The sequence below is a fragment of the Hipposideros armiger genome, unplaced genomic scaffold, assembly GCF_001890085.2.
Source record: "Hipposideros armiger isolate ML-2016 unplaced genomic scaffold, ASM189008v1 scaffold_6, whole genome shotgun sequence".
Taxonomy (NCBI): domain Eukaryota; kingdom Metazoa; phylum Chordata; class Mammalia; order Chiroptera; family Hipposideridae; genus Hipposideros; species Hipposideros armiger.
This window is the reverse complement of record NW_017731356.1, coordinates 8,404,606-8,418,441: the sequence shown is the minus strand read 5'-3', so window position 1 is coordinate 8,418,441 and position 13,836 is coordinate 8,404,606. Positions and strand designations below refer to the sequence as shown.

General features: G+C 35.0%; 1 protein-coding gene across 4 annotated transcripts in view; it reads right to left on the bottom strand.

Annotated features, from left to right (window-relative positions):
• RALGPS2 (Ral GEF with PH domain and SH3 binding motif 2) overlaps positions 1–13,836 on the bottom strand; it is a 142,701-nt gene that overhangs the window by 24,750 nt on the left and 104,115 nt on the right. For all 4 annotated transcript variants that reach the window (XM_019646499.1, XM_019646494.1, XM_019646513.1 and 1 more), the window contains exons 9-13: positions 8,857–8,994; positions 7,582–7,672; positions 3,326–3,393; positions 1,505–1,640; positions 500–651 (exon numbers count right to left, since the gene is read on the bottom strand). In XM_019646499.1, coding sequence (XP_019502044.1) covers positions 500–651; positions 1,505–1,640; positions 3,326–3,393; positions 7,582–7,672; positions 8,857–8,994 — 585 coding nt within the window. The remainder of the gene's footprint in view (positions 1–499; positions 652–1,504; positions 1,641–3,325; positions 3,394–7,581; positions 7,673–8,856; positions 8,995–13,836) is intronic.

The following is a 13,836-nucleotide window of genomic DNA, read 5'->3' as shown; positions in this document are numbered from 1 at the left end:
TCAGTTACCTATCTGACAACTCCATATGGACCAAATGTGTCCAAAACAGAATTCTTAATTCCCCAAACCTAGTCATCCTTCACAAATACCTCACCACCTACAAATGATTGCTCTTCTGGTCTTCTCTACCTTGGTAATAGCACCACCATCTAAACTAGCTACTTGGCCCACAGAAATTGGGAGTCATACCTGACTCTGCCCTTTCCTTCATTCCCACATCCAAGCTGCACGCAGGAACTGATTCAACCAGCCATGTTCTTTTCCCACCATTCCTCAAATGTCTCCCCTTTTGGAATCAAGAACACCAAGCATTTTTTAAACCATTATGAATTATTAACTTCAGTACTACAATAGCAAGATGATCCTATATTTAATTGCGACTTTGCCTTTTATCACATTTTCTCTATTTGTAGTAAGGTTAAGGACATTTTTCAAGCTGAGTTTTGCTAAAAATCTCATTTTACATAAGTTGGAACCCTCTCCGAGAAATATTTCTTACCTATTGATATTCCACTAGAAAGAGTAGAACTCTCAGCTTGGCCTCGAGATGGTGCATGGGGCTCCATGACGCTGTCGTCTAATAGATGCCTTGGCCCTGCATTTGGGAATGTTGCACTCTTAAACTCTGCTGTGTTCATTTTATGAATGAAACTGGAAACAAAGAGAAATTTTTCATCTTTTATTACTGTTACTAACTCAGGATATAAAAGATATTCTTATATAAAGGTTCAGGATATAAATGATTTACCTTCTATCCTATACTTACTTCTGAACTCGCATACTAATGAACACATAGGCATTACCATAAAACCCTCAAACTGACAGTTTAGGGACAAGTTTTTAGGAAACCAGGCCATATCTACCTATGTAACAGAGAATACTTTAATTATATCTTGACTCTCAGATCCACTAAAAAATTGTTTTCACATTCACTTTTGGAAAATAGGTATTAAATTTTCACAAAAATCATGGCAAAGGTGATCTATGGGCCCTGTTTTGAGAAAACAATCTTGCCAAATAGGTGAAATTAAACAACAACAAAAAATCATTTTCCCATTCTTTATATTTAAGTAATGAAATGAATAATTTTTATAAAGCTTAATTTATGGTGACTTATTTTAGTTAAGATAAGCAATGACTGCCTTGATACAAAAGTTATATATAATTTAATAGTAAAATGGCATATTGCTTTCCTGGTTGTATTTATGATGATGCTCTGTGATGTTCATTTATCTTCCCTAAATGTGAAGGCACTCTTGGGAAAAATTCATTTCCAAATTAAGATAAAGGAAGAACTAAATGCTTTTAGCAAACAAGATATTTTACTGAGTCTTGGGGTAGCATGGCTGAGCGGTCTAAGATATTTTACTAAGTCAGGAAAAGACTATTGCAAAAAACCCCCCAAAACTATGCAAGGACACTATCTTGTCTGATAAAATAAATAGAAAGTAAATATAACTAGAAACAATTTAGAAATTTGAAAGACAAAATTAAAAATGCTGACTTGTAGCCCAAGCTATGGCACTTCCTATGTCCATGTGGAATCAGGTTCCGTGGAGATGGCGGCGTCTGCGGTAGCAAGGCTCCTTCTGCGGCCACACTTTTCCTGCCACTTTGTGGCGATGCTCCTACTTCAGGACCTAATGGGTCAATTTAAAAAGAGAGCGAGGGAGAGAAATTTTCAAATATTTTCAAAAGACTTTTATTTTTAATTCCTGTACATAAAATATGTTTTGAAATGGTTTAAATTTTAAGATAATATTAATATGTTAATTCCATTTAATTGACTGAACATTAGAAATATTTATTTTCTGAGTCTTAAAACACAAAATCCCAAAACACAAAATCCACTGACTTCTATCTCTCTGACTTGCACTAACTAGGCAGTATAAAGATACCCATTTACAAAGGAAGAAGCCGAATCAGAAGAGATGGGCTGAGGGTCTCACACCACAGATAAAACCTGGACTGAACACTCAGGGCTCCGAGTCCTAGTTCAGAGCTCATTTAGTTGTACGCGTGGCCTCTTGACTCTTACTTTCAGCTTTCTCTCACATAAAGAATGTGTAGGGCAGGTCCAGCATTCAAGTCAGAATTTAAGTCTATATTGACACTCTTCAAGCTTATGGGAATAATAAAAAAAAACCCTCAAAAGTACACAGATATGCAAAATATCAGTATTTTTAAATTATTTTTTAATTTTTCAATTACAGTTGACATTCAATATTATATTACTTTGAGGTGTACAGCATAGTGGTCAGACAATCCTCCCTGATAAATCTCGTACCCACCTAGCGTCGTACAGTTATTACAATATTATTGACTATATTCCCTGTGCTGTACTTAACATCCCTGTGATTACTTTTATAACTGCCCATTTGTGCTTAATCCCTTTACCTTTTCCACCCAGTCCTCCAACTCCCCTCCCATCTGGCGACCATCAGTTTGTTCTCTGTATCTGTGAATCTGTTTCTGTTTTGTTTGTTTATTTTGTTTTTTAGGTTCCATACATAAGTGAAATCATATGGTATCTGCCTTTCTCTGTCTGACTTAGCAAAGTATCACTTTAAAGAAAAGCACTTTTAAGAGATTTAGACTGAAATGTTTTCCTTTGCTTGAAATACTCTTCCCCCTGGATACTGTCATGGCTTATTTCCCTATTTCCTTCATAACTTCTTAGATGGGTCTCCAAATACTTTTTAGAATATACAGTAATATGAAGCTTAGTACCCAAGGTCTGTATTTGAAATTAAAAAAAAATACTTATCAATGATTTCTTAAATAATGAGTATCTCTCTTCAGTTTTATATTTTTGATTATGTGTGGTATATACATAATATCCCCATTACAACACAACAGGTAAATTAAGGGACCATGGCTATTTTTTAATATTTTCAGTACCTGACCCAGTATTAAGTAAAGTTTTAAAAAATTAACTCATAAAATTGACTTCAATAATTACTCAAATTGGCAGAATTTCCCACTGAGATCACAGAAATTTCCTATGTAATCAACCCTCATTGCCTAGGACAGTGTGTTCTTAAAAAAAAAAAAAATTTATAAATACTTATCTGTTATTTTGTCTGTTGTATTGATTTTCCTCTGTTTGTTGGAATATTTGTTTGTATATTACCGACAAACTACAAGTAACAACTCTTAGTTAAAAATAAAAAAAAACTCAAACAAAAAACTGATACAGTTTAATATTAAAGATAAGTTTTTGCATGCAGTATAAAAAGTGCTAAACATTGGCTTACTTTGGAGTGCATCCCTTCTTATTAGGTTATCAGGTTATTATCTGGTAATGAGAAAAAACTGCACTAACCTGCTAAGTCTTCCCTAGAAGCGGCAGAACGTGGTGTGCTTGTCCCTGGTTCTATCTTTAACGAGAGCCTGAATTTTAGAAAGAAACAAAATACAAACAATGATTAACAGTTGACAAAATAATATTAAAGCCATGTATTTTCTTACCCAAAACTAAAAACATTTTTATAAATAATCTCAGCCAGGGCCGGCTGAGTGGCACATTGGTTAAGAGTTGGCTTGGGATGCCAGCTCTGAGCAGCTGGGCCCCGGTTCGAATCCCACATGAGGGCCAGTGACGCTGCGCCCTCTACAGCTAAGGTGATGAACAACAGCTCAACCTGGAGCTGGGCTGCCGTGAGTTGCCGGCAATGGCATAGGCTGCTGTGGGGCTGGCTGGCAGCTGGTGTGCGCTTTCAGGAGCTTTTGTGAGCTGCTGTGAGCCACGATGAGCGGCCATCCAGAGGCCGGCGACCGATCTGCCTCACCTGGGAAGGGCGCAATGATAATACCAACATGGGCCAGTAAAGCGACGTCCTCCACAACTAGACTGAAGAGCAAAAGGACAGCAACTTGTCTGTTCCCCTTCCCTGATTCCCCAACGCTGTTCCCTCCCCCAATACCCCAATAAAATCTTAAAAAAAAAAAAATCTCAGCCATGTATATTTCTTTAAGAGCAATCTTCAATAGGTAAGTCTCCTATCTCTTTCATACAAAGCTGATCTTATGGCTATTCTAGGAAACATTAGAGAGGGGGGAAAAACATTAAAAAGTCATATTTAAAAACAGAAAAATCTCCCCAAACTACCCCAACATTGCCCAACAATTCAAACACTTCTAAAGATATTTGATGAATGACTAAAAGGTGATTTAACTTGAATGAAGTTATATTGATAACTAACACTTAAATTGAGGAGCTTTTACATATATTATTAAATATATTATGCACATTCTTTCTAGAATCTTTCCTGGATGGGCTAAAGCCTTCTATAGCACTGGAAGTTTAAGAAACACCTTATTTAAAACTAAACATCCAAAAAACAACCAATCCAACTTATCAGAAGAAAGATCTATACAAATAAAAAGGTTGTTTGTAAAATTCCTGGTAAATCTCTGTCCTAAGTCAAAGTTTATTAGCTGGCACTTACGTTCCATTTAGGATCATATATTGAGTTTTGAGTTTCATAGCAAAAGAGATTATAGTTCCTATCAGTGGAAACTATTTCAGGAAATACGATACTAATGTGATTGTAGAGAATATTTTGGTGTAGTCTACAAAGGCTGTTATTACTAAGCATTTGTCTCAAAATTAATAAAAGCATTTTATGTTTTAGCATTCTGCCAACTGGAATTTTTTCATGCAATTGCATAATACAAGTGACATTCATAATGATAAATCTATTATAGGCTATAAACTTACGATTTCTCTGGTAACCTAAGAGGAAATTATATACAACTATATTCTAATTATTTGACAGTATAAAATGCATGTATTGAAAAGATGTATAATTAACCAGGACTCTGCTCTTTTTCTTTTTACAGAGCAGTTTAATCATTTGGGCTACAGACTAGACTGAACTCGTTCACTTGATAGTTACTGAACACCTGTTTTGTGTTGGGCTCTGTGCTCTCAGCACTGGAATATACGAGACCACAGCAGACATGGTGTCCCGCCTTTCTGAAACACACAGGCTAGTAGGTGGAATACAGACAAAATAACGCTCATTTCCTAACACAGAACCAAAAGAGAAGAAACAGAAAGGAGACGAGGGGCGAATCCCAGTGCATCAGTAGCAGCTGATAATTGACAGCAGTAGAAACAGCAGAAGTATCTTCAAAAGCACAGCAGTGAAGGCCAGCCAGAGGGTCAGCTGCCTGTATCACCCTCAAAACACTGTATAATAACTGTGATGCTGACTCACTGAGAAAAGATATTACAATCAGTAATAAAATGAAATGACTTCAGAAGAATCTCATCTTGATAAAATCACATGCATATAATGTGTAATATCTATACTAGCTGCCTCTATAGATGAAACTGCCCCAAACAGAGGCTTTTAGATAAATACCATTTGAAACAATTTCTTTCATTATGAAAACCATTTTTTTCTAACCGACACCACCAAGTGACATGCAGTCCCGAAAAAACACACTATTTCCCACCCTATTCCTTCCATCGTTCCATCTCTGGGAACACCTTTCATCACTCTTCATGCGGAGCTAATTCCTACTCACTTCTAAAATTCAGTCTCGGGTGACCTCCTGAAGCTGTTCATGTTTCTTTTCTCCTCACTCTGCCCACTTAACCTGAGTCAGATCTCCCCTTATCTGTGTTCCCAAGCATCCTGGGTATATCTCTATTACAGTACTGTTTGAATTGTTTTGTAATCACCTGTTTTGTGGACGTGTTTTGCATTAGACTGGGCTTCTTAAGGGCAAAAACAAGACCTTATTTTTGTAATCCCAGCAACTAGCACAATAACTCGCCTGTAACCAAAGCTTAATAAATATTTGTTAAATGAGTATAATGGGAAGGCTGCTCTGGGTATAGCTACTCATGAAAATAAAAGTCAATATAATAGCATAAGCTTTCCTATAAAAATGAAAGTATCTTATATGTCAAGTTTATGTAGAAAGTTAGAACTACTTAATGGCTTAAATGGCTAACTTTATCCTTTTAGCAAAATAAAAAGTAGCTTTAAGTAAACACTTTATTATACTTTGATGGTAGTCAATAAAAATTTACCATCCTCTATAACTGTACAATAATTTCTTAGATTTCACTTCTATTGAATAGGTAAACTTGAACTTTTTTTAAATCCAATAAGTTTCTTGAGTCAGAAATTTTTAATAGCTACTTACTCATACTTTGAGTTTTAAGATAAATCTTCTGTACCTCACTAGACAAAACATAAGTGTTTTGTGCTATTCAGTAATTAGAGAGATGGAAGAAATAGTGATAAATATAAGATACAGATCATCTATCTCAAGAAGATTACAACGTAGGGCAACAACAGATTTGTAAAACAACTCTGGCCTTAAAAAGCTGACCCAAAGACAATGTACATTTTCAAAAGAATTACCATGTAAAATCTTTTCTGTAAAATAAAAATAGAAATAGAAATATAAGGTGGTAATGTGTGGGGGAAGAGATGGCAATAAAGGTGTTTACAAACATTAATACAACTTTAGATACATTAAAGCATATATCCAGAGCTTCTTAATATATTTAATATTTGAAGAAAAGTCATTTCTAGGTTTAACCAGAATTCTAGCCTTTTACTAATATTGTGTTCTGCAGAATTCTTTTAAAAATTGTTGAAACTTAATGAAACAAGGAAGTTGATAATCACTATGATATGAGATGAAAAAGTTTTATATACTGCATTATATTGAAAAATAACCTAGTCATTCATTTTGATAAATTTTCAAAGTATGACCTTTTATTGGAAAAAAGTATTTACGGAAGACACAAAATTAAATTTGAAAGCTTGGGAATAACTGGCATAATAAAGCTAAACAAAAAAAATGACTTTTAAATTAACGAATGAAGCTAAAAGAAAAACGAGAAGCCTCAAGAGAAATAAGCTCTTTATCCTCCCTCTCATCTTTGGAAAAAAAGCTGGCAGTTATGACGTATAACATACCACTGATAAACGAAAAGCGTTAATAAGTCAAAATCCCCTCCCACCTTGGACACTACAGTGGATGGTAACAAGAAGGAAATGAACAGCAGCTATTTTAAAAATGATTTTTAAAATCTTTAACACAGGACTTTCTGTAATAAATAAAAGGGTAAGTGTGGTGCTACACCAAACAGTCTCTAACCCAAAGGCAAGGAAGGTTAATATTCTTTCAAACCACAAAATCAATTGAAAACAAGTTCAAAGATGTGTCAAAAATTACCATTAAAAAAGAAGCAATTTTTCTATTTGTAAACTGTTTATTTTTCAGTCTATTAAAAGATAAATTTCCATAAAGATCAATGCTTGATTATAGAGAGAAAGGAAGAAATTTAAACCAGAACTATCACACCTAGCTCTCAACAACTGAAGATGAAATACTTTTTAATAAAAGAACAGATGAGGTATTTGTATATTGACTCAATCATGCAAGTGATTAAAAAACATACATGTGAATACCTTTACCATTGTAAAGGTCCCACTGGATGAGGCATTTGCATGATATGATGTAGCATTTAGATGTTTTAAATACGTGGGGATGAGAGGGTAGAGAACAGGCAAATTTATACAAACCACTTGTGAAATTCCAACCTACTTGTAATTATCATCTTCCACAAACTTTTGTAGTTCTTCTATATACTGAACAGAGTTCAGGTATTTTTGGACATGAGGCAACATGGGGATATCTAGGCAAAATATGATAAATAATTAATTATCTGACAAAGTATATCTTAACCAGAATTTTAAAAATTAAGCTGAGAAAAATATATTTAAAGGTAAATTAAAGCCAGATGGCACCAAAATTTAAATTAACTCTAGGAGGAGACATTAGTGAGGTAAATATAATTTAATGTAAACTGAAGGTAATTTAGAGAATTACAGTTGCATGCATGCTATTTGTATAGATGAAACAAACAAACAAACAAACAAACAAACAAACAATAGCCAAACAGCTCCATCACAAAGTCCTACATATTTGAAAAATTTCATAGAAAACATCAGACTTCATTGTGACTTATGTTCAAACCTCATCTGAAGGCAAGATGGGAGGCAGTTTCGTTTTGTTTTCTTAAAGAAGCCTGACTCCCATTGGTAAATGTAATTTTTCCTTCTCTACTTAGGAATTTCAAATAAGATTACAATTTGGTGTTTTGTTGAAAAATATTGAGAAGAGGACAAAATATGAGAGTATTTGATTTTAACATTCAGTGATTCCCTATTCCCCACACTTTTCAGGTGTTTTTGAGGTTTTCCTAAAAGCATAAATGCACTTAAGTTAGCTTTAAGACAAATTTATTTTAAATAAATCTGATAATCTAAACTCACTATTTTTAATATTATAAAAATTATATAACAGTAGCCTATCTTTATTCCCTATCAAATTGAAAGCATCCAAACATTTTAAAACATTCTTAAAAACCTACTTATAATCATTTGGGCTTGTGTAAGCTCTTTATATTTGTTTCCATAGAATACATCATGGATAAAAATTGGTTATTTACTCAATATTAGGCTGAAGAAAGCTAGTCAATTGTTACTAGGCTAAAGGGTCTTAGCTCCTTTCCTAATTGAAAAATATAAGAACTATTTACATAATTGCTCAGGGAGATCAAATGAGATGAGTAGAAAATAGTTTTGTAAATTATATTAACAAAGATGTTAAAAAATAGCAGAAAAGCAAAAGATAAAACTTAAAATTTTAAATATGAAATACTTCAATTCCTTAAAAGCGAGATCTTAAAGAGGATGCTAAATATTAAACAGTGAAATAAAACAACCATTTTTTTTTTATGTTAAGATGGTCCCTGCTGTGTGTTAGGAATCAGCACTCACGGCATGACTGGCTTAGCATGATCCCCCCAGAACTTACCATATTCACAGGACTGCTGTAAATCAGAAATTATTCGAAGGATGTTATTCATCAAGTTGGATCTTTGCTCATTTTCTAGAATGCTGCCAGTTGACGGATATGCTGAATCAATGTATGTTAAATCTGACAAATAGATACCTGAAATGAAATCAGATAAATGAATGTTTTCCTACTTGTAGCTTGGAGGAGTATGACAAAGGGAAAGGGGGAGGGGAAGCCAGCTTACAGCTGTATTTCAGTACCTGCCATATTCAGAATGGACTGTTTTTAATACATTGCAGCCTTGTAAAAACATGACCACTGAGGCCCAGATTTCCGTGGAGCTGGAGTCAGATGTGAATAATATATGCTTTTTGTAAATATCTTGATACCATTTTACAGTAGGGTTTAGGGTTGGTGGTGGAAACCCTAGCCCCTACGGGACCTAATGGAAAGAAGCTGAGCTCTCGAACTGCCCCTGCCTCTGTCTCGGCCTCGCTGTGCATAATGGAGACATTTATTTTAGCTGAACCTCAGTTTTTATGTCTGTACCCCCAGTACCATATTTTCCAAGCTGCGGTATAGCCGGAAGTTACGTTAGCCAGCCAGTCTAGGCAGTACCTGGTATGGGGTAGTTATTTAATGTTAGTTCTATCCCCCTTTGTCTGGAGTTGATAACTATCACTTGAGTCTTAATACAAGGCATTTGAAAATTATCTCATTCTGAAAGAAATGTCTTATTTTAAAGATTAACAGTTGGCTTTCTGAAACAGTTCATGTGACTACAAATTGAAGTTAACTCTTCTGCCCTCCCCCCATTTCCAACAAAAATAACACATCCCCTCAAATAATGCGGTTGCACCAGTTCTGGATATGCAAGGTCACTTACTTGAAAATACTTCATGTAAAGTATATAAGACAACGACAGTTGGAGAGAAAAATACACTTTGCTACTTTACTACATCACCTCATTACTGAATGTTCATGAATTCTTAGGGTAAATACAACCAAAATGATAGACCCACTGCTTCCAAATAAGCCCTGCTTTTTCTCCTGCCACTTCTTCCATCTTGAATGTTTCCTAGGCTCATCTCTGCCCACCTAAATTGTACCTTATATCCAGGTCAGTGGCGACGTTCTTTAGCTTTCCAATTCCAAAAAAGGAAATTAGGAACTGTCTAGTCCAACCTCCTCTTTTTATAGATGAAGAATCTGAGGTCCAAAGACACCAAAGGAGGTGTCTAATGCCTTGTGAGCTATCAGTGAGAGAGCTGGATCTCAGAGTATATATGTACTCAGACCCCAAGTTTCTTTTCTCTTTTATTATACTCTATTGTAAACTCATACAGTATATATACCATTCACTTGGTAATTTTTATGACTTTATAATCTCTTTATTTAAACCTTCTCATATTTATATCTTATCTGTTCAAGGCTATAAACTCATTTAAGGAGGTTGCACTCTATGAATATGAAAATCTAGCAGTGTTTCGACAATGGATGCTAAATATAATGTGACAGGTCGGCATGGCAATCCTTTTACTTAAGAACAGTACTCTTACGCCACCTATCACAAATACTTCTTCTTCTTTAGAGACTCTCAACTTGGTTTGTTATGACTTCAAATCACTCTACAGCTCCTTTCCTTGTCCCCCAATCTAGAGGAAGAAGAACTCCTTTCTTTTTTCCAAATCTAAACCGTGACTTTGAATGTATCTCTCTGCCTCCTATAAAAATCCGCTGTTGCTTCCACTATCGCTCACCCTCCTGGTTCCGTTCTCAGAGCCCATGCACGTACATAAATCTCCTATACTTAAGAGAACAAGTCACAGCAAGCCTTCCTTCAAATCTGATCCCCTCAAGATAGACCTTTGCCCCTATCCCTCCAACAAACGCCTTGAAAGAAAAATGCAGACTAGTATACTTACTTACGTAATCCTTCATTCTATTTATAATGTAATGTAATGTAATATATATATGTAAATTAAAAAAATCAGGAAAAATTGCGATAGACTTTGAAATAGGCCAAAAAGGTTACTAGATGTCTTATCTCCAGTGCATCCTTTTGGATCTTTTTAGCTATTTTACAACTGTGTAAAATTGTTTAAAACTGGCAATAATACAAATTCTGATCCATAAAAATGCCAGTGAATTAAGTCCATCCAGTGGGATGTAACTGATCATTGCTCTGTGGATGCTGACCAGTTTTGCAGCTATTTGTAAATTCATGTCAGCATTCTTGATCACCTATGTGTATATGTGGTATTTTGAATTCTCCTTTGAAGTGGTGTAATATCTTCCCGATTTCCTTATAAACATAATGATTTAAATAGACTCTTTGACATGTATTCATTTTACATTTGTGTGAGAATCATTTTATCTTTTAAAAATTATACTTTAACACATTTAATGTTATCAAACAATGAAACAAACATTTGTGAATGACCAATAAACTAAGAACTACATCACCAATGCTGTTACAACATCTATATGCTCCCTCCCTCCTGTCCGGAGGTAACCACTATTCTGAATTGTAAGACTCCCTTGTTTTTTTCAAGACATATGTCTGTATTCCTGCTCAATATATCACTTTTGCTTATTTTTGAGCTTTAGAAAATTATATTTTACGTGTGTGATTAAACGATAATATCAGGAAAGTTAGAACAGGTACACAATAAGTGATTTATAAACATTTGTTAAGTAAATTTTTAAAAATATGGTCTTCTGTGAATGCTTTGTCCCACTCACTATTTTGTTCCTAAGGCTTACTTGTAAATGCAGCTCTAATTCCCTAAATTGAGAATAAACTAATATATAACTGTATCACAATTTACTCATTTTATTTGGTAGAATTTTGAATTAGCCCCTCCCCGCCCCATGTTGCTATAGATATATTTGGACATGTCTCCTGGCTTACACATGTACAAGAATTTCTCTATGAGATACCACATGTGGAATATTAATGCTCAACTTTATAAGACAGGGCTACATTGTTTTTTAGTACACTGGATCTGTTAGCCAAAAGGCTGAGAAGCGATGCCACACTGCTTTTTTTTAAGCCATATAAATTCATACTCCCACTGATAGTAAGTTTCTACTGATCCACATTTGTGTTAACATTTGATGTTATCAGTCTCCTTAATTTTTGCCAATCTTGTGAGTATAAAATGATACCTCATTGTGTTTTAATTTTCATTTCCTTGATTAATAATGGCATTAAGCATTTATATTTCTATGAAATGTCTTTGTTTTTTCCTCAGGGCTGTCTTTTTCTTATTGATTTCTAAGTTCTTAATACACTGTAGAAGCTAATCCCCTCGGCAGTTAAATTTTATCCAGTCACCCTTCAGCCCACTGTATAATCTGAAATCAATATGTATCTCACTGCTGAAACTGATTCCGGCAAAGGCGTAAATGGCCTCTTTGCTGTTCCATCTGTAAGCTTCTCCTCCTTTGTCCTTCTGCAGTCTTCTCATCATTCCCTTCGTTCCTTGGTCCTTTACTGGCTTGAACCTTTCAAGCTTCCTGCAACCCCTCTGTTTTTGTTTTTCCTTATGTTCCCTGGAAGTTTGTATTCCCCATGGTTCTGTCATTAATCTTCCGACATTACATGTACTTTTTCTGGATTATTTTAACTTCTGTAGCTTCAACTATCACCAAATTGCTGATGACTTTTCACATCTCTCTATAGAACTGAGCTTCTGACTTTCATTTTCAATTTAACATTCCAAACTAATCATTATTTGTCCCTAAACATCTGCCATTCCAATTTCCTACCGCAGTTAGTAATATTACTAATTGCTAAAGCTTGAAAGCTCAAAATCACTCAAGTGAAAGAGCTCAGGAGGGACTTACTATCTCATATTTTCCCCAGATTAAGCTATTAGTGAATACAATATGATCACTGAATCATCAAGTAACGTATTACATAATATAAACCAGAGACTAGAAGCTGGCAGTCCATTTGTCCCAATGTTTTTAAAATCAGGAAATATCATAGGAAATACCTAAATGACTCTTTTCCTAAAACAATGGGGAGATCTGGCAATAATGAGGTACAGCTGAAAAGGGTACAGATCCCATTAACCATAAGGATGTCAGTCTGTCATAACCCTTATTTTCCTGTCACCTTAGTTCTGGTTTACTTCACTTATTACCCGTTTTGTTCCTGCTGTGAGCATTTGTCTTTATAGGCCCCTGAGTTTGCAACCCCTAATGTATCTATATGTGTCACAGGAATTTAAAGAAACAATTAATTCTGTAAAACAGGCAGAAACTAAGGTGACTTTAAATAAGGCTGTGGAGTAACAGTTGATGGTACAGCCTATCAGAAAGAGAAAAATAGCAAAAGCTAAGGAGGGGGAAAGCACATGGTATGTTCAGAAAGTAGAAGCCTGAACGTTTTCTTTAGAAGCAGCAACAGCAATTATGTCAGTGAGAGAGAATGTGGCATAATGCTTTGGAGTTAGATTCTAAACCCCCAGTTCTACTTACTATCGAAGTACTAAGCCAAGTCACTTAAGATGCCTAAATGTGTGCTTCCTCAGCTATTGAGTGAATTAATCACATTTCTTGATTTAATAAGCTATAATAGCACAGTTAGTACTCAACAGTTAGTAATTCTTTCTCTAGCACCCTAATTTCATTGCAGAAGAACTGGGACAGAGGTAGGTGAAAGCGACTTGTCTAAGTTCACACAGCCAGTGGGGGGTCAGAATTCTGTCCGTTCCCCCCCACCACACACACACACACTCAGGCCAGAGTTGTGCTTGTGTTTAAATCACAATACATCAACTGTCAGAATAACCTTATTCAGACAAGAGGGGTCCTGTTGTAGAATGAGAGGAAGCGACATCATATAACATCACAGTTTCAGTTTAAAAAGTGTTAACATTTTTGAAAGAATCTTATACACACACACATATATACATCTTAAGAAATAGTGTATGGTAAAATGTAACTTATTATAACATCATCAATTTTCCTATTAAGACATTCTGA